Source organism: Helicoverpa armigera, chromosome 9, assembly GCF_030705265.1.
Source record: "Helicoverpa armigera isolate CAAS_96S chromosome 9, ASM3070526v1, whole genome shotgun sequence".
Classification (NCBI taxonomy): Eukaryota; Metazoa; Arthropoda; class Insecta; order Lepidoptera; family Noctuidae; genus Helicoverpa; species Helicoverpa armigera.
Window position 1 is genome coordinate 7,081,303 of NC_087128.1, and position 21,721 is coordinate 7,103,023.

Genomic DNA, 21,721 nt, shown 5'->3' on the forward strand with positions numbered 1-21,721 from the left:
CCGGTCTACAAGCGTAGCACTGCGTAGCAATCCCGTAGCAATCTCGTAGCACTGCTTATGTTATGATGTAGTAACGTCTGGTTATGTTATAATTACGTCGTTTAAATGTTCATTTTACTTATGACATCTGGATTCGTTGAATTTTATAATCCGGTTCGTACTATGTCAAAACATTACCATACATTGAACCATATCTCATAAGAGTTACTTTACAAATCATGAGAACGATGGTTACTAGCAAAAAAACAAATAGTAGTGTGGTGTATACTGAAATGTACTTAATGTTAAAGATCTTTAGGTCGACATTATGTATGCTCTACTGAATACGAACATTCAGCAATATGTGACCCTTATGTATAAAGATAGCACTGAATTTACATGCGATATTGAACTTTTGGCAGTTTATGTCTATTTCTCAATTCAAGGCTAAATTTATTTTACATAAATTGCGTCTTTACTATAAAAAACCAGTATGTTAAAAGTATTTCAACCCATTTCTAGTCACGTAAACAAATTCTTAGAAAACAACAAACACACTTATTGACGTTTGCATAGGTATTAAGTAGGCTGATAGGCGGCTTAAAGGTCAAAGACAGGGCTTTATCAGTGAAATGTGAAATGAATTGGTAACGCTGTCATTAGATCACGTGTAGTAGGCAGGTTTGATAATATAAGTCATGCTACATGGTACGTGTACATAGGTACGACGCACTTGTTTACCGCGCGATGCTCGCAGACCTTGAGATTCGGCAGCGGTCAGTGGCCCGAGGCCTCACACACCAAATATATAACTCTTATTATTACCCGCCGACCTCGGCTCCTCACCGGTTGTTCTATTACTAATCGCAGTTTATCCGGAAATTAGTCATTCCGTCTTTGAGTTCAGATTTGCCTGTTTAAATACTTAGTTGAAATCTGTAACCTCAAAGACGGAGCTTTTGTCTCTGTGTGTGTATGAGTGTACGAATACATACAATAATATGTTTATGATTCACTTCAATGCCAAGTTTAACAATAAAGAAGTCATCATTTTCGCAATAATTAGGAAGATTGTATAAATAGAACGCTTGTGCAACGTCTCCGGATAGATTCAGATTCCGGTCAGATTGTTTATAATAATACATATGAATGAGTCCTTTCCCCAAATTGCGACGCTATCTCTATAAACCGAATCGATTTGATTCGATCTGAGCAGTGTCACATGTTTAGTAAACGCTACGAACGTGACTACAGGACTACGTCACTCGCGGTTAACTTGATGTAATTTCGATATTAAGTAAGTGTATTAATTTTTTCCACCGCTACAGTTGATAAATGTGACTTGTTATTTTCACATACGAATCATTTTTCACATTACGGTTCGTTGACTCTATGCTTGCGTGTGTTAGCAGCCGAATTCAGCGTCTGATGAAGCTTGCGCGTGTGTGGGTGAACATTCTTGTGCTATATAGCGGCTGTGTGTGCTCGTTACAGCACGGCGAGTTGTGAGGTAACCATGTCTGTGTTGGTTATTGGCGATTTCGGAGGCGGCTCAAGGACGCCCGCCTCAGGTTCAGTAGCCACCTTCGCCAGTGAACGACATCAATTCGTGCGTTGACCTTACCGCTTCCTGTGCCACCACAGAAAAATACTAAATTTATCACTTCAAAATTCTATTAAATAGTATGTAATGTATGCGCACCACTTAATCGACTTTGACTTAGAAACAATACCTTTATTAGCATATAAAGTGATATGTAGAGTGTGAATGGCCTCGTTGTTTGCCTCGACACAGACCATAAAAATAACGACCAAAGCTTATTCCATTGTACATTTTCCTGGCTATCAGTCCAGGCCATTGTGAGCAGTTTAGTTTAACTCTAATCTGGACATCGTTTGAATTATTATGATAAAGGCAATGTGCTACAATTGTTGATTTTCCTTGTTACAGGTAAGTGTCACCGACCGTCGGCCGTCCTCAAGTTAGTTCGTAAGGAGGTAAAGTTAGCTGGCTCGCTTGATATGATTGCACATAATGGTGTGTTCTCGTTAGAGCACAATGCACCAGGTTGCAGTGGTGGAGTCAGTCACCCCGTCCTAACGGGGCTCGCCCTATGCCCGCTCGCGGCTCGCGGCCTGCCGTCATCACGCCGCGATTGTCGTGCAATCGTGCTTACTAATGCCAACTGGACTCCATACGCATACATAATATTATGGATATTCGCATTGCCCCTGCGCCACGCCTATTCCGAGTGCACCTTGAGGAAAACAACAGAAATTCTCTTGAAAGAATAAGTTACCAACCTTTGTATTACAAGTAATGTCCGAGAATCCCGCCGAGCTTTTGAAAACAAATCGCCAACACAAAACACTATAGAAATCATTACTTTATTTGGGTGCTGATTACTTAAAGTTACCACATACAAAATTGACGTTAAATAGCGGAATTACCAAGGGACTGAACTATTGTTGCGCTCCTTGTGACAGTTTTTTTTTCCTCTTTTCAAATTGTTGTTTTACATGATCTACTCTTCTCTAAGCGATACAGTCCCTTATGCAAAATATAAAATATCGTTGCTTTCGCAAAACTTATAAAAAGCCATATCTATCAATCGTGTAAAAATAACTTTTTTAAAGAATCTCAAAATAAAACCTAAATTATGAGAATACAATATTGTGAAAATATTGCACGGTATCCCGCTGATATTTTATCATTAAGAGGAATATTTGTAAGGGCATCCCTCGGCCGACATCTTTTAGCGTCGACACAATACATCGACGATCTGGGAATGTCGGTTACGAGCTGAACTAACAAAAGGAAGTTAAAAAACTTTTGTAAAAGATTCAATCCTCGAATTTTTTGTCTCCAAAATGGTTTCGATTAAACAATCATTTATTTTTTGTACATCAGAAGAGTTAGATATCGCAAAACTTGCACAATAATGTAAAGCCAGCAAAAACTTGGACTTTACCTGTTCTTGAAATCCGAGATGAAAAGAAAGGGTAGGTCGAATCGCATCGCGCTTTTTTGACAATAGGAGAGCACCATTCTGCTTGCATTTTTTACGCGGATTGTAAAAATTTTCAACCTTTGAAATCGAATTTGAAAGGAAGTTGGGAGTAAGGGTTAGCGATTTCTTTAGATTTATTGTTTAGTCAGCAGATGGTATCAAATTTGCTCGTTGCTCCTTGATCCATTGACAATATGGGTCACGATACTTACGTTCACCCGACCGGCAACAATATTCCTTAACCCAAATCTCAAGACAGAACCGCTCAGGACCTTCGTAAAACAATATATGCATTCAATTGGAGAAAAGACCCTTTAAAACAATTGTGACCAAACAAAAAAAAATCATAAAAGCTTTTTCTATGACGTTGACATTAGAGGTGATTTGCCAAGAACTCTTTAAAACAGTTTGCCAACTCAAAAAAGCTTTTTTTTTCGTATGTCAAACAATGAATTTTTGATTTTGCGGTCCAAGACTTCCACGTAATCAATGACACAATTACCTGCTTTTGTGTGATGTGGGTTTCTTTCGAGATTTGCCGAGTTAGAACACAAGACGGGCCCGACGAACATATTTTAACTTTTAATATTATTGATTCTATGTTTCTAGAGTTTTTAGCAGAAATCCTTTTCTAGTTTTATCAATGTGGAGTGGCACAGCAAGAACGTGGTGCACCGTTACACGCACTTGCAGAGTTGAGTGCACGGGCGCGCGGTCGCCGACTCCGCTAGTCCCACGTCCCCAATGCGATTCCCTTCGCCTATATTTACTGCCCCATAAGCCCGAATCTTATGTAACAATTTAAATACATATAAACAAAATTAATGCATACCATTACGTCACTGTTATTACCAAACACAAGCCACAAACATGTGTCGGATGGCACGCGGCAGCCATGCGTATGGCATGCGTACCCAATACTTCACTAATATACCACTTATAAAAAACATACCACAAAAGACCGAAAATATTTAAATGCAGATGATTGTACAGATCCACTTTTTACTAATAACAAGGTGCACCCGATGCCACGTCGCTCCGCCAGCTGGGAGACGAGGAAGTGTGTTCACAATGACGACCACGCAATTTATTGATTGGCGAAAATCGAAACCGCTCCAATATTATCCATTGTATTATTTTCGGTAAATAAAAGAAAACTCCACATCGCCTCCAACTACCTTTAATAATACATATTGCCAAGTTGAATGACTGCTTTATTGTTATTTTTTGTTGACAAAGAGGTCACTGTGCGTGATATTACACTTCAATCCCGCTACTAAAGACTAAATGAGAAGGTATCATGTATAGACAGCCGATTATTCTCTGCTGTAGTGTAATTACAGCAATTCCAATAATGGCTGTGGCATCCTACGCAGAATGGTCGTAGTAAATGATGTTAATCAGCTTCATGGACTGCGACTTACCAAAGCCATAACACGAATTTTAACCTGGCCGCAATTGAAATTGTCACGTAGTCATCTAGTAGCCACGCCACAACTATCAATAACTCCACAATTTCTACTAACTTAGCGAAAAAACCTATAATATTAATTAAATATTGGCGTCTTTAATCAATAAAAGTAATGCATAAAATAACAATACTATATTATGTGTCCGTGTATGCATATACCATGCGGAGCGTGGGGCACTTTGTAGAAAAAAGTTATTGAAACCGGTCTCTTATAAAATGAAAGTTGGTTATAGGTAATGCGCAGCACTTTCTCCGCGAACTACGTTTGTACTTTAATGGAAGTGCCTACTTTGATTAAATAAAATAACAAAAAATAGCGCCAGATAGTGTAGCGCTTTCTAGAAAAATATAAAAATTTCAATTTTTTCAGAAACATGCGAACCCTATATACCTATTTCTTTAAATTTTGAATGCATTAAAAATATCATTAGCATGAGGATTGGCTAGGAGAATAATACTTTCGTAGTAATATTTCACTTCAACATTAGATAATAAATCCCGACGAATATTCGAGTCAAAAGTGAAGAAACAGACGCGTTATTAACATCAATTAGTTAATTGAATCCAACGTTTCACTGAATGCTATCGAACCTACTGATTATGCAAAACATACTGAAAGTTTCTGATTTATTTACTGATTGTTATGTAGCTTTCCTACATATTACTGACTTTTCTTTTCACACTTTTCATTATAAGGTACAGATCACATTAAATTATGAAATCAGTCATTTACACTTCTTTGTGGCAAGTAATCAAACAATTTGATTTCTGATGGAAAACAAAAAAAATACATGGCTATGTATAAATGCATGGATATTACCTATATCGATTTACTTTTTTTGGTCTAACAGAGTGACATTTTAATATTTATTTTCTATCTATTAGAGCGGTTGACGGAGTGGGTGATTTAAATAAAGTCAAGGGGATCATTTGCGTCGCAAACAACGACGACGGGGTCAGTAGACTCGTGCGCGCAACTGCCGAAATTATCGCGGCCGGTACACGAGCCGCGCGCCCGCCGCGGCCAACGAACGAGCCAAGGCCACGATGCCTCCCCGGCCCCTACCCGCCGCCCACTCTATCTCAGCTCCTGCTGCCAGCCTAGATATCATGTGCTACAAGCGAATCGATCATCCTTCATACACAAATATAACCCTCTCCTATCGGCCACCGCGAGGCCTTGAACTGCGATAGCGAAACGATAAAACATTAAGGATGTCGATTTTTTTGCGATAGATATCGATAACTAACAATACGTTGCACCATACTTTTTATAAGTGCGTAGATAGGTATTGCATGTTGATAATTTGTAATACTTACAGAAGGTCATATCGTCTTTGGCTAGTGTTACGGGACTGATATGGCTCACTGTAACTGTAAGGGGGTTATTCATGTAGGAAGCAATAAAGATGGATCGGGCTGGCTGGGCCGCGGCAGCAGCGCGGCAGAGCGCGGGAGGCTGGCGGGTGTCGGCGGCGCGGGCGCGGGGCGCGGCAGGTGGTAGCGTCAACGCGCGGCCGTGAACTTTCTTCGGACACGTTTTCAGGAGTTAATGCTGCGCAATATTTCGCGGCTCAGCCCCGCCGGCCCCCGGCCGCTACTTTTTGCCGCGTGCCACATTTCCCGTGCGTTTTCCCCAATTCATAATAAAATGTTCTCAGAAATTAATATTTATAAGAGATAACCTGAACGGATGGATTACAAAATGATACTATTAAACAAGGTTTCGATAGATAAGTAGATTCACGAGAAGGAAGTGGCAATACGTTGATGATAGTGACATATATAGATAGACACATATTACCTACTTACACAAATCTTAGTAATGTGCCATCTTCATGTAATTACATAACATTGCAGTAATTAAAAAAACTTAAATAAAAATAAACAAAAATTAGTTAGCAGGATAGTACACCTATACAATGTATGGTGGTAGATACTTTAAATCAAAACGGAATTGATGAAAATCATATTTATTAAAGGAAATAGATCTGACTTATTTAAATATGTTTACGGATTGGGAACTGAGACTCTAACTTGATCTCATCAAAATGTAAATTTAACGTATTTAGTTCGAGTTCAAGTCGATCATCGAATATGTAAGAAATTCAGATTGATCCAGAATAACATGTTGACTTTTTTGCTGACATCGATTTAACAAAAAAAATAAGCGCCTCACTGCTTACATAACCTAAATATTTGACTTGAAAAACTACGCAGTATCTAGTCAATAAGGTAGTTAAAATGTTTAGTGTTTAACGAATAACTGAAAATGATCATATACAAGTCATACAGCGGTCTATGGCGCTAATGAGGGCAGGTAAATGTAACACTAGGAAATGTTCGGCCTACACTTCCTCATTGTTGCGCACAGTGTGGAGTGTAGGTGAGTAGTGCAACGCATTGCAGCGCCGCGAGGCGCGGGCGCAGCGCTCTCGAGGCGCCTCACCAACATTATACAACGAGGCGCATCACCACGCAGGGGACTCCGCGATGCTCTGATTACGCAAGCCCCCGCTGCGCAACACCTCTCCTATACTTCGCTGTACGTTACGTTATTGTAGCGTATAATTAAACAACCTCAAAGCTCTACAGACTTGGACCAATAGCCGATTTTAATGCTCTACTTAGCGCGTTTGCCATTTCGCTCGATATGCAACGATGGAGAACATGCGTTGTCCTATTTTTTTGTCTGTTTAAAGTTATACCAAGTTGATCAAAGCCAAAGCAGCAATTATATTAATTCCGCATTGCTTAGTAGGATGTGTACAGAATATGCAGACGTCCTCTGACAGAGCAGGAAGTCTCGCCTTGATGCAAATATCAAGGTGAGGTGACCGAAAGGAGAAAGGCTCCTTCATCAACAGAAACCTACCCACAAACATAAAGATATTTAATTTACCCTTCTTGTTTACCATAACTTGATTTATTTCAAGGCTCTCCTCATCTTAATTAACCTTTTACTTACATACAATACAGGTACAGGAAATTGTTTTGTCACAAATGTAAGGCTGTACATTAAGCTATTGAAGTAGACTGTCTCAAATATAAATGCCAAAAGTTGCACGTTATGTTCAGCACAATTAGTTTCGGTTAACATCAAATTTCCTCATGTCGGCGTTACCTTGAGGTTGACATTGCGGCTAAATCAGCACAGTTTGACATTGACATGTTCCGATATTCGAACGAGGAAGTGCTCCTAGTTTATTTGGCGGGGCCGTTCACATGTTTAGAGGTTGGTGTTGTTAGACAACCTACGTAGACAGACCGATCGGTATTGTCGAAATATAAATAACATCACTAGAATAAAAATATCAGACATAATTAGGTTCTTCACACAATTGGCTTAAGAATACTGATTAGTAACTACTTACACAATTTTATGAGCACAAAGTATTGAATCACGTCGGGGTCAATGTAACCTCTAATTTGCGTGTTATATTATTATTTTTTCCATGATCCGAAGGTCGCGTTACGTCATCCTATCCAAGTGGAAGAAAACATTGAAATAAAAAGATTTTCTATGGAGTATTTACTTTCAAGTTATCCTAATTATTTTACGCATCTTTAAAACAAGTACCACCAGGTCGGTTTTGTTTGTAAATGTAATTTCTACTAGGCGTATATAGTTAGTACCCTTGTAGGGATTGCCACCAAATCGAGAACTGAGGAGCATTGTGTGCCGTGTTGTCTGCGTTGAATTAATTGTGTTGAAGTAATCCACACAAAGCGATATGTTGGGCGGACGCGGCCGGTGGGGCACCAGGCGTCACCGCATTCAGCTATTAATTGAACACACCCGACAAATTGACCTTGGCCTTGGCACGGGTTGCCGAATCAGCCGAGGTCAACTACGATTGAGAGCGTCCGGATCACACGGCCTGTATGTCATGCTTGCTTATTCACGGTAATAATACTCTGCCGGGCAAATACTGTGATATACCTGCAGTATTAAATTTAAATATGTAGGAAGTACAATATACAGTAATAAATTATTTCCTGACATAATATAAACGTATATTTATTTTGAAATAATCAATCACGTTAAGTGGTATCAGTTCAATTCTCCAATAAACCATAATTCCTATTTGTTATGTCATATGAATTTAACAAGGAAATAACGGAATAGAACAAAACAATATTCTCTTTGATTTCGATTATATCATAAAAATATATGGGGTGTAGAATTAGCTTAGTACGGGCTGCGCGGGCGCAGTGTATGTCGTCGACGACGGCGTCGCCGCAACAGCCCGCCCGGGGTAATTGACTCATGCTGACCTCGCACTGCTTCGGAAAAACTCGCTACAACTCGGCACTCTTCGCCTCTCGACACCGCTAGATACATACATTTTGATTTTTACAACTTTTGTACCTATTGGTTCGCATAAATACATGTACAACTACACAGAAATATTTCATCTTTCTTGGAAAATGACTTGTTTTCGGTATCAAAAAGCAAAATAAATCTAAACTTCCTCTGCAAAATAACTTCTCAATCTTCCTCATTCTGATATTGGAGACAAAAAACCTGCCATTCTCAAATTCTATGAATACCATAAGCTCAGCAGCTTAGCAGACTAGACCAATTTTAGATAATTAAAAACTCCATTTATCAAATGTTACAAAATGATTTTTATATAAATGATGATCTAAATAAGGCTACAATAACAATCGGTGTGGCAGGCGGATCGAGTTTCCGATGCGCGTCGGGTGTAATCGCCGTCTCAGCGAGACCTTGACCGCGCGATGTCCGCTGCAAACATTCGGACTCCATTCCGTCCCGACCGAATTGCCAACGATGCTCCTCGTGACTTCGTAGAAATTTCCAGCGAATCCAGGCCAGCATTCGATTACAATAATATTGCGACTTATTTTTTTACATCGTATCGTGCTGAGAATTAAACTTTTACAATTACACTCTAATCAACATTTAGGAAAATCTTTCTTCTTACAAAATCCCATAATATTATTCTCTCACGTAAACACTTCAAATTATGGATACAAAAGTTAATCGTCACAACACATCACGTCACTTTTCTATTTGCGTATTCAAATATTTACTCATTCATATTGCAATGGATCATATTTCAAATTGCCCTTGTGGTTGTCAGTTGTGAAAAGGGATCACTGATCACATTCTTTAAGAAGTTGTTAAGCTAATTTATGGGTTTATGTAATGGATGCGTAGTAAATAAAGTGCTAAGTCCCGTTTGGCCGGAGGCTGGGCAGGCACGCTCGCTTTTGTCCCTGTGTCCTTCGGCCGGCCAGGAAAGGCCGACCGGCCCTTATTATTGTTGCCTTTTATTTGTTAAACGACTTTTCAAATAATGGTCGTTAAAGCTATGGATTGGCGAGCCATATAATTACAAATTCAAATTAAGTGTTGTCGTACTCTCTAAAATGTTAAGTCACGGATTTTCAACTAGAATTTAGAAAATAATTTTCTACTATTTATTTTGGATTAAGTTTTGTATTAATGTCGATTCTATAATATTTAACAGGGTAAAAAACTACTACGGAAAACCAAAAAAATATGAAACCATAAATTGCAAACAATATGGCATACGGTCTACTTTTTACGTATTTCGTTAAAAATGTCCAATCAATCGGGATCATCAAGTCTCACCAACTGCGGTCACAATGAACAATACAAAACTATACATGTGGCTACCGACTGACGATGCCGGCTTTAAGTTTTTTGACGGATCTGATCATTGGAATATAAACACTATTTCAACAGAATTAAAGTCCGTTTCGTCCAGTGCTACAGTTTCGGTAAGGGGCCGACTACGAAATTTGATATTCGCACCCCGATATTAAAAGTGAGGGCAGCGGAAGGAAGTAAAAAACTGGGTTCCTATTCACTTTCACGTTTTAATCGGCGCACATGTCGCCATTCGCTTTTTTTGTATTTGCTTTTGATGTCAGAGATCAAGGGACAAATATAATACTTTGCTCTAATCGTCATAAATAATTACAAAACAAAAAGTTGAGAAAGTTTGAATTAAATAACTAAAACACACAACGAATACATTACGAAAGGTGTGTTTTCTTTTTTCGTTTTCTTCATTATTAATTAAATAGTTACTACAAAAAGCATAAAAAAATTATAAAATCAAGTATGTGTAATTTAATTACATTACTTATAATTTTTTTTGCCTTAGGCAAAAAATGGTTAAAGTAAACACGTGGGAGGATATTTGCGAAACCCTTTAAAATATTTCCTTTTGTGCAAAAGGGAAAGTATTGAAGCGAAATAATCGCGGTAAAAAATTAAGAAAAAACTTGAACACCTTTAAGTAGCACATTGGAACCCTTTGCTCAAGCCATAGAAAATATTTTAGAGTTTAAATAGGTGATTCTTGTTTTCGTGATTTGCCAATATTAATATATTCGCGATACTTTTTCTTACTATGCTATATGCAAAATTATTTGGCAACCTGTGTATCAAAAACATTATGTAGACCATTTCGGAGTAACTTTGTTATTGTTTCTCTCAAAATAACTTGATTGCCAACATCTTGAATAATAACGAAAATGTTTATAATGTATTAATTATATTTAGCCCAAAAGCATTGCGTAACAATTTGTGTAGAGTGTAATTTGTTGACGTCCTAGGTATTATTGTGCCAATTTTTTTACAAGTTCAATAATGCTGTCCACTGAAGACAGGAAATTGAGAGATGTTTTGATTCGCTTAGCTGGGCGATACAAAATTTGTGTCGCCGGAAAAAATATTGAGAGAAAGAAGTTTAGTGGAGTCCAGTGTCAGTGGGCTGAGTGGAAGAGCGCCTGCGCGCCGCGTGCCGGTGGCCTTGACCGGCCTGCGCCAAAATTTCCAGGTCGTTCACCCGCCGCGACGCCCACCGCCACTCGTTTTATCTCGCGTAAATAACCACCCGCTCAAGCGAATAAACACCTAATGCTCCTTTACATAAGAATGAATCTTCCGCTATCACAACAATGGTAACGTCAGTGTTATATAAAGTCGTGTTTATGTACCTATTGTTAAAAGAAACTTGTTTATCAATTACAAGAAGGTAGGTAACATGTATTATGCTGAGTTACACAAAGTTCCTTATGATGTTGCTAGTTTTAATCGCAGTCACAGTAACTATAACAATAGGAGTTCTATTCTAATAATTTAGTTAGGGCCTGTAATGATTTTCCCTATCTTCCTCGTCACGTGTTCGTTAGAATTTAGCTTAAAAATAAACTTATCACGGTATTTTATCACGTTTCGGGTATGTCTTTCGTTTGGTTAAAATTTTTTTTTTTTGCTGTAATACTTAACTACTACATTACTGTGTAGTTATAATGAGGCGCGTGTTTGTGTATGTAGCGAAGGTTGTAGATCGTCCTGTACGCCAGTGGGTGTTATCATAAACCCCGGAAGTGCTGAGAGGGAAGCAGGCAAGCAGGGCGCTGCGGCAGCGGGTCAGTCCGTCACGCGGCGACCTACACCGCGCTCGCCATCCATTAGCTCGATTTCGTGTTCAAGTTCACTCGCGTTCCATCACCAAAAATATTTTTGTAGTGTGACGCAACCGGCAGCGGCTACGTCCCACTCGAACACTCGGCTGGTCTCTCTGTCGGTGCCGCTCTCGCGCGACCTTGGCCGCGGTGAGCCGCAAGGTTCGGGTCTTCGAACTCGCGCTGGAGCGCGGGCCGCGGGGAGCGGAGCCGTCAGCCATCCAATCGCTCGCCGCGCACGTCTGAGCGTGCTCGTGATTGGTCCACTGTTGGCGCGGCAATGACCTCGGAGACCGGAGTTCGAAGCGCGCCGATCCTCGCTACGAAGCGCAGAACGACAGGCTTAGCCGAACGATAAAGGCGAATTTCGCTTAGCCAGCTACGCTTCGCCGTCGAACCGATTGTATCGCACGAAGCGCTGATCTTTTTGCAGACTTTCACTCTTAAGGGGAGACTCGCGTGGCTTCGAGCAGGAGCGCGCGCGGCACTCGCTCAGTTCGTCGATCGAGCTCGAGTGAGACGCACGCGGCGCGTGCAGCGGCTATATCGCGGGACGAGCGACCTTCATCCCTCGACGTGCCGGCCGCGCGCCAGGCCCATGCACTCCTGTCCTATATTCAGTGTTACAGCGCGCAGGACGTTTCATGTCTGAAGCCAGCGGGCTCTATGTGGTTTACGTGTAGTGCAGTGCGGACGAGGACTAAATAATTAGTTTTTAAGTACACATAAATAAATGACTTTAGTGATGTCTCCTGATAGCAGCTACGGGCGCTACGATGCGCCTACGCCGGCTGACCATAACATGATGAGCCCGGCGCACAAGGAACGGGAACCAGAATTGCATATAGGTAGACAATAATTTTGCTTGTTTATTTATTTACATCAAAACATTATCGATGTTGTAATAATATGTTGTCATCTTAATTTGTTATTAATAGAATTTGTGTTAGACAATTACTTTTGTACTCTGTCTTTAATACACGTAAGTTTTCATTGACACATATAGCTTATGGCTTACGCTATTTCGATGGTTCTTACGTAAACCGTAGGTCTCATTATTATTAGATTTAAAAAAAATACATAGGTAGTACATACTATTAAAATCGATTACATTAACAACATTGATTACATTTTATGATATTCTTATATTTGTTCCATATTCTCTTTTGGATATAGGTACTTAAAGTATGAATAAAAATAGGAACCAAATGAGATAAAAAATCATCAGGTATACACTACCGTATTTCAAATTGCCCAAAATAAGGTCATTGTCAATGTCAGATGTGACTAATACTTTATTCCGTATTTGTACAATGTAACCTACCTACAATATAAAATTTCATGTCAGCATAATTGTAACGAATTCAGAAAATCTGATTAATGATTTCATTTAAAAAAATGAAAGGGTACAATACTAACAATATACCGACGAAATAATTTACAATCGAATGTCAAATCATCTGCAGAACGAATATTTGATGGATGAATTGTTGAACATTTCCGCTCGAAAGGGCTCAACGAAAACAATCAAAATTGCATTACACAATACGCGGGGTACAACAATGTTAACAGTTAAGTTCTCAGGACAAATCAGTGGGGCGAGTCGCGGCTGCAGGGGCTCTGTATCATTAGCCATCGATTCCTAATGATCTTATCGCTCTTTATCGATTACCTCCCTGCTATTTCCCGTGAAACTTTGAAAATAACAAAGGCTTAACCGTTACACAAGTTACACGACTGATATTGCTAACAACCCTTTCTAATTTTTAAATAATGATTTAAATCTTTTTTACTTTTCCCATGATGTAAGAAAAGTTGTAATAGGTATCAAGTAATAGGTGCGTGCGAACAGGTTCAACGTGGCGACAACCGCTGCCTCACCACGCCACTTTTACTTTTCACTGAATGCAGGTACCTAACTCAAGATAATTTGCTCGCACATCGCTTATGATCAACAAGTTGTAGCTGTAAGACTTCAAGGTTAATTAACAATTATTAGACTCAAATAAGAGAAACCACTCTTCCGAGGAATTCATAAAACATACGTGTTATATGACAAGGAAATAGAAGTTTTAAACGTGATTTTGACTGGTGTCAAGCACAAAGTATTTACAAACAAACATCGCCGTGACACAGATCCGCAGCGGTCGGAATAGCCGCGTCAGTGTTTTGCACGCTCGGTCGGCATTCGCGTTACGTGGACGAGAGACTTTCTCGCGCACTTTCCTCGCCTTTTAATTGACGTAACGAACGAGCGACTCTCACACACGCCACCCAGAAAAACGCGCGCGTTGCATCATACGAGGAGAAATGGCTGCACGCTACTGACTCTGTTGCAACTGCACTAGTTACGTCTCACGTTGCTTTCCCTGTTCTATTGTGTTCCCCTCCAGCCGGTGTGAGCATCACTGTGCACTGACAGTGTAGCGAGAGATGAGGCCGAAATTATTGCCTTGAGGGCGACCATATAACGCCTCTAGAAAAAAGAAAGTAACAACTATAGAAAGCGACGGCGTCGAACGTCGACCCGCGGCGAGTGGTGCACGCCAGAAATAGAAAGTTTCTTCCAAAAGGCGAGCTCCCTTAACAAATAAACAAACGGCTGGAAGAGGAAAGTGAGAGCAGTCCGGGGCGGCTGAACCAGTTCCTGGTCGCGCCGAGCGCCGAGCCCCGCGCCGCCCCGGCACACCTGTTGTTGCTCACTGCCTATCACTGACCTATTAACTATTATGACCAACATCATTAATGATTTTCAAATTTGTCTTTTCTCGGCGATAACGCTTCCGTATTAATTATCTTTACAATTAACTTATTGGATAATAATGTTGTAGATACTCGTTAAATCTGACCTATTTAGGCAAGTAAATATTGGATGACATTATTACGTGTAGCTAACGTGCTTGACTAACTTTGTTATTATTTGGTTACGTTGTTGTTTGTTACGAAGATGGGGTCATCGACTTTGTAGTTGAGAAACTTTCTAAACTGTCTGTCACCTTGAGGCACGCAATATAAGAACTGCGTTACAATGCATCACAATATGAGCATTCATACAGCCAATATCTACTCGAAATGGTATTATTCAATGTCAATACAAACATAGCAATTCACTTTTTGCCGCAGTAAAAAGGTATTATGCATTTAATTTTCACACAAATCAGAAAGCAATAAAAATGCTTGCAAAATCTCTTATCGTGAGGTAATGTTATGAGTAGAAACGAAAACCAAGCTAATAAGCACGCGATCAAGCCTCACGTGTACTGCAACTGATAAAATCAGACTTCACTACATTGAGCGGCGAGTTTATAGACGGTTTCTTATTTTTAAGATATATTAGTTCTTAAATATAAACTAATAAACTTAACTAGAACTCTTAGACAAGTTTACAGAATGAAAGACACGTTAAAATCTATGAAATGAAGCTGAAAATTTCTCAAGAACTGTTTTATTGGGTTTCGGTAGATAAATATGCCAAATGACTGACTGATCAGCTCATCACAAATGAGTGATGCGTGAGTATGTGGACGTCGGCGGCACATGGCGCGAGGTCACGTGCTCTCGCTTGTTGTTACACTCGCCGCCTTGTAACACAACTCAGGATGTTTGGCACGAGCTAACTAACTCCGTAATCTTTCAAACGCCCATAAAATTTATCGTGAATTACGTGTGCAGCTCTCTTTAACCGTTTCTTGTGTTTTGTTGCAGAGTTTGACGGCACTACGGTGCTTTGCCGCGTTTGCGGTGATAAAGCTAGTGGATTTCATTACGGCGTGCATTCCTGTGAAGGTTGCAAGGTAAATATCCTTCATTTGTAAATAATTGTAATAACAGTAATATAAATAAGTCGTCGTATAAGTATGCTCACCAGCACCTACGTATAATTCGTTACCACTGCCACCACTAGTGCGTCGTTAAACTAAAATAGCTCCGAAGGGAAACGCTCAGAGCATGTCCCATTATAATTGAGTAATGCATACGGGTAGTCTGGGCTGCTGAAGCAGGAAGTACGTGTACGGGTGACATGAGGAGTGCCCCCTCCGCCCCTGTTGTTCCACTGCAGGTGCCAGTTAGTACCAGTTCCAAGGTCACCACACGCGGAACACAATCTCTGTACACTCTCTGCACAAACACCAACCAGGTGACCTTACTTACTAAATGTTAATTTGATTCACTTTGAAGTCGGCGTCACAATATTCATTTGTCACACAATGGATAAAAAACTAAAAGTAAAAAAACTCATGTGAACTTTTATTAGGAATGGTTTTTGGGTCAACGGGTACGGGTAGGTACCTGCTGGCCTCGGTCGGGCGACGGTCAGACCCCTGCGCCCTAATTCTAAACATTTTATTTTCAATACCTGCGTGGAACAATCACACGGGAATCGGTTGTCGCTATTTATATTTGATAAGTTCATATAAGTCAAACCTGCATTCATGCATAGGTATGCGGATACACCGGCCAATACGAATATTAGTGATAAGGTTAAAGTGACAAATAGTTCACGTCAATCATAATAGCTGTAAATAAAAGTAATATCCGTTGTAGGGCCGCGTCGACGTTCATAAAACATTTAAGTATGCAGCACGTGACTCCTTATTCCTGCTACTCTGACGACCCTTAAACGAAAGCACTTGAATGAATACTTGAGATGCATGGAAACATCCTTTTTAAATGGACATCCCATGTTATATTATATTCTGGTCTTTGAACTGTATTCGACCAGTTAACATTACCGCGACCAATTCTCCTTAAATATTTTGTAAAATCTAACATCCTACATTCCTATACAAATAGGGAAATGAGAACTTGAAAAACTCACGTGTAATTGAATGTCGACGGTTTTAGAGAAACGTCTTTATCACGTACTAACGCTAAAGGTTATTTTCAGTGAAAGTAGACAATTACGTGACCAGAGAGCAGTATAGTCAACATAATTACTTCCTAATACATATTGTAAAGTCCTAACTCGTAATAAATTTATAGGTATTATTTCCTTTGAAGGTTGCTCAAATCTGTAATGTATGTATAGCAATAAATTGAGTCGTAATAATACAGAGGTCGTTCGCTAGTGTGAAAGTGAGGAAGCAGACGGGGATAGAAGTGCAAGTGTAGAGTAAACTGGTTTGTACGTTACAAGTTCGTCCGAGACAGGCTTGGGACAAAGCATGTCCTTCACACTCACAGCCGTGGATGTCGGCTGCATTGTGACTCGCTTTACCACTCTACTTTCGGACATGCATTTTATTATCCTCTTTGCTCATTGATTCGATCCCCCGGGGCAGAGCTCACGTCTCATTTCATTTAGGAAACTATCACACCTATTATGTTGTAAGAATGAATTTAAATGGGGTACAAAATAAGTAATTCCTTTGTTCGGAGTAACCGAACACCTTTACGCAAACACGTGAGCCTCGGCCCACAATTTTTAGCTTTTAGTGCATTTTCGGTCGTCATCGTACACGGGCGTGCATTCAACTAACATTTTTGTAACGATTTTCGTAAATAAACAAAGTTAACGATAATCGCGAGTTTCTCATCTCATTCAACATCAACAAACAACGCACATCCCCGAACATTGGTCCTTCGAGCGTTGCTGTGTTTTGGTGTCTACCAGTGTTTTGTGCTATCAAATCGACTGGCCTCCCAGAAGCGGGTCTCACCAGTCGGTTTGAGAGGTGCTTGTATCACAACAGCGAGTACCAGGGCACAGAGGGAATCAGCAATAACAGTATAGGGTGTGTGCGCTAACATTTTAACATTAACAACAACTTAATAACAAACAATAACAATGGAAGATCTTCTAACAAGACAAGCTGAGCTTACAACATTAATCGAGAGGATTTTCACTAACTTCAAGAAGGAGAACATGGAACGCAGGAAGCTAGTGGCTAAGAAGAAAGCAACAGAATTAAAACTTATGTTTCAAGAGTATAAGGAGAATGATGATGTTTTGAACGGTACTTTTATGAGCACGGTTCAAGAGCAGATTACATTTTATTTGATTGATCATGACAACAGTTCAGTAAATCGAATTTAGATTGAAGTGGAGTTACTTTGCCAGTGTATGTTTAAGGAAGTCATAATAATATAGAGATATTGGAATTTGGACTACATAACTATAAATCTAGCACTTTGAAGTATTGTAAGTTCATTTACTATACATGTTCAATGTGTCCCAATATATTAAAATAAATCCCTTATTTTCATTGAAAAAAAAACAAGAAAATTAAAAGTATAAAAACAAAAATACGTTACAATTACGAAACAAATATTTTTATATTCTCACAGCATGTCGACTCGAGCGCTAGCTAGCGGCATAAATATGAAACTGATATAAATGGTTCGGCTACTCGCCACTAGGTGTCGCGTCAGGCTTATCGTGACAGTGCTGCCACCACTCCGTGCGGTTACGAGCGGAGACTACTTGAATGAATGACGAGTGAGCGTGTAATTTTTATAACGATATGAGATGCGAGGTGTTCGACCGTACGCATGGGTGTCAACGAACTCGGGTTACTATTTACCTTTTTCAAAAACATTTTCTCCGGACTTTACTGTTATTTATTAAGTAACATTTTCGATCTAATGTGTACATTCGGAATAAATCGGATAAAGCGGGAAAAACTATCTGAAATAAAGCGAATAAAACTTAGTTTATGTTTTAACAGTAGGTATTAATCAGAACAATGTAACAAAATATTTTACAACTAATTATTGCGGGTTTATAGCTTTTAATACTAAAAGCTTTTCTTGATTTTAATTAGTTTTTTTTTGTATTACTGACTAAAATTACTTAGGCTAACGGTTTAGAAATTAACAGTCCAAGCTTAATTGCGCAAGAAATACGGTAATTAATCTGCAATATGTAGGTACTTCATTTCTGACCATACGAAGCAGTGATTAAATGATCCTTAATGAAATCAAGTCAAGCGTGCGGTTGCTATGTCGGAAGAGCTCTCCAACTTCTTTGTTCTCGTCGTTGGCCGACATAATTTCCGTCCGTTGTGGGTCGCTTATTTTTTCGGCACCAATTCTGCGGTGTAGGGCGAGCGGGCGTCGACCTCACTAGCTAGCTTTGCGCGCCCGACGCCGCGTACATTCGCGCCGCTTCTTCTCGCCGTAAACAACTTTTACGGGCATCGAATGTACGCGCTACGTGAACGTAACCCACATTATTTTTGAACTGTCAGCTCATAAGTTCGTTGATCCCCAAGCAGTCGTATTATTTATTGAGAACATCGCGCGCTGACTGTAACGTTTGCGTTTATTATTTCCTGTTCAACATAATGTATACACTCGAACTTGACTTAAATATAAATACAATGTACAAATAATGTATGCAGTGTCTTTTTTAAAACTAAGATAGGTATATTCGCACATGTTTTGGGCGAAGCGTATCTTATAATAATTTAATATTATCAGTTGCGCCCATTAATTAACAATAACAACTTGTTTTCATATTTCTATTGATGTCAAGCTATTCTGTTTACGTAAATATACCTACATAAATAATATTTTAAAATTGCAATCCTACGTACAAAATGTAGTTCAAATACCTATAAGTAGAACTTGTACACTACAGCAGTATTCGTAGCGATAAATTGCCACAACGATTTAAATGTGGAGGATTTTTTCCTTATATGTTCGCGAATACCTATTCATTTTACAGTTTTTGCGGTAAAGCTGAATCATATTTGGACCGCGCCCACATTTATATGGGCTTCTTATACCTAATTTAACTTCTTAATATTAAATTGTTGTAATGCAATGGGGACACGGATTACTTTTAGAAGTTACGTTAGTTACTAAGAATAAAACAGCGATACGTGAACGGGAAATGAATCACAATGACGTGAGTCAGACGTGTGTTATCAAGTAAACATCTGCGAGCCGGCGGGCATCGGGCACGTAAAGCGGACTGTTAGCGGCCGGTCGGCGATCGCTTCCTCGGAAATATAGCGATGCAATGCGTCAGCATGTTTTGAGCCTGAGCTGGTGTTAGCGGAGTCGTTGTCCGCTGCACCGTTAACCGTCGTCACAGCGCGCGGCAACACCTCGCCGAGCCGACTTTGTCACTGCTAACAACTAACAACCGCACTCTAAAAAACTCGTCCAATGACAAAGGTATAAAATAAAAATCTTTTTCAGTCAAACATGCCAATCATGTCAAAGTGTAAAGCGAATAGATTTCAACATATCTAAATTTGAATAGATTTTACCTATAAACACTGCAGCTTCAGCGCTATAAACATGGAGATAATCGTATTATGGTTCTTTATATTATATAATATATGTATTTAATGCAATAAAAATGCGGCATTCAAATCTAAAGCTAACACTCAGAAATATGTTACATCTTTTAACTCTAAGCTTAATCATAAATTCGTTTTGGCAAAAGCAGGCTGGCGATGAACTGAAGTTTTGCCAGTTGAGATTGTGACGGAAGAGTCGACCCACATACTGTTGACGAAACCCTCGCTTTAACTCCATTTATTTATACCTACGTGCCATTTATATATATAGATATATATAAACCCGTTTACGTGACTCATTAAATAGCTAAGAACTAGTTATATGAAGCCGTCACTTGTCAACAGTCAGAAATCTTTGCGTCATCCGACATACTTGTACACAAAAATAAAAAATGATACAAAATAAAATACAAACTCACAATTATTAACAATCTATATAGAAGAATTACTGTATAAAATGTTATGTATCTACACGTGCCAATACATTTTGTGCATTATATTAATACATATTATATTTGAGTCATCACGTTATCAAAATGACCTAAAATGATTGAACTACTTACAGTATAATGGAATTTAGTGAGTATCGGACACATATAGAATTGGTATTTTTTAGAACTCGAAAGGGAGTCACCGTGTTAATTACTCAGCGGTCGTTGACATGTTAAGATTAAATAATTTATAAGAAAGACGTCTATACGTAACAATTTTTTTGCAATTTCACAATGAGTAGGTATTGTTTACTACGTAGTGAGATCGATAACTTATGTTTAAAAGTTTGTTTACAAGCTAAACAATAATTGTTTACTAATGCGTATCTTCTCTCAACGCGATTCGTTTATTTTTTGAACATGAAAGTAGATAGGAGATGTCTTTAGGTACATATTCGCGAGGTGTAGTTCGGAGAGACGGGCGGGGAAGGTTTTGTTTTCGCGTCAGCAGGTCAACGACCGCGCGGCCGGTCACTGCCCGCGCTGCGACCAATTATGGGCCACTCGCACAGCGCACAATGGATCGATGGCAGCGCGAAATTAGGCCACCGACCTGAACACCGCGCGGCCCGCTTGCGCCGCTCGCTTGCCGCACCAGCCTCCGCGCTTGCTTGTTCGACATTATAATAGGACATTACCAAATAACAATAGTACATGCCAATCAAATTAATATACGCGTCTAATCCGAGGCTGAAGCCACGTAGTAAGAAACGGTTTTACGTATTTGTAGAGCAACCCACATTTGATATTGTTTACTGTATTTATACTACCTACTCGAGAAGTAATTCAATTGAATTGTTGTGATGACAAAATAGATCAAAAAGATCATTAATAAGGGTATCGGACGTTTAGCATACAAACACGTTTAGCGTAACATTTATCACACGTTACTTATACAATGAAAACAAAACGAATTTGTAACATCGTAATAATTATGTTAGAGCGGAAACACGTACATAGATAAATTGCACAAGTGCAATGTGGTGAAATGATCCATTAATTAAATTGGATCAGTGCAGCCCCTAGGGGAGCGCGCGCGCATTG

General features: G+C 39.4%; 1 protein-coding gene across 4 annotated transcripts in view; it reads left to right on the forward strand.

The window, feature by feature from the left end:
- LOC110370041 (ecdysone-inducible protein E75) overlaps positions 1–21,721 on the forward strand; it is a 90,202-nt gene that overhangs the window by 62,133 nt on the left and 6,348 nt on the right. For 3 of the 4 annotated variants that reach the window (XM_021325734.3, XM_021325735.3, XM_049839401.2), the window contains exon 2: positions 15,640–15,728. In XM_021325734.3, coding sequence (XP_021181409.1) covers positions 15,640–15,728 — 89 coding nt within the window. Of the gene's footprint in view, positions 1–11,994; positions 12,783–15,639; positions 15,729–21,721 lie in introns of those variants that run through there. The other variant, XM_021325736.3, reaches the window with a different exon arrangement.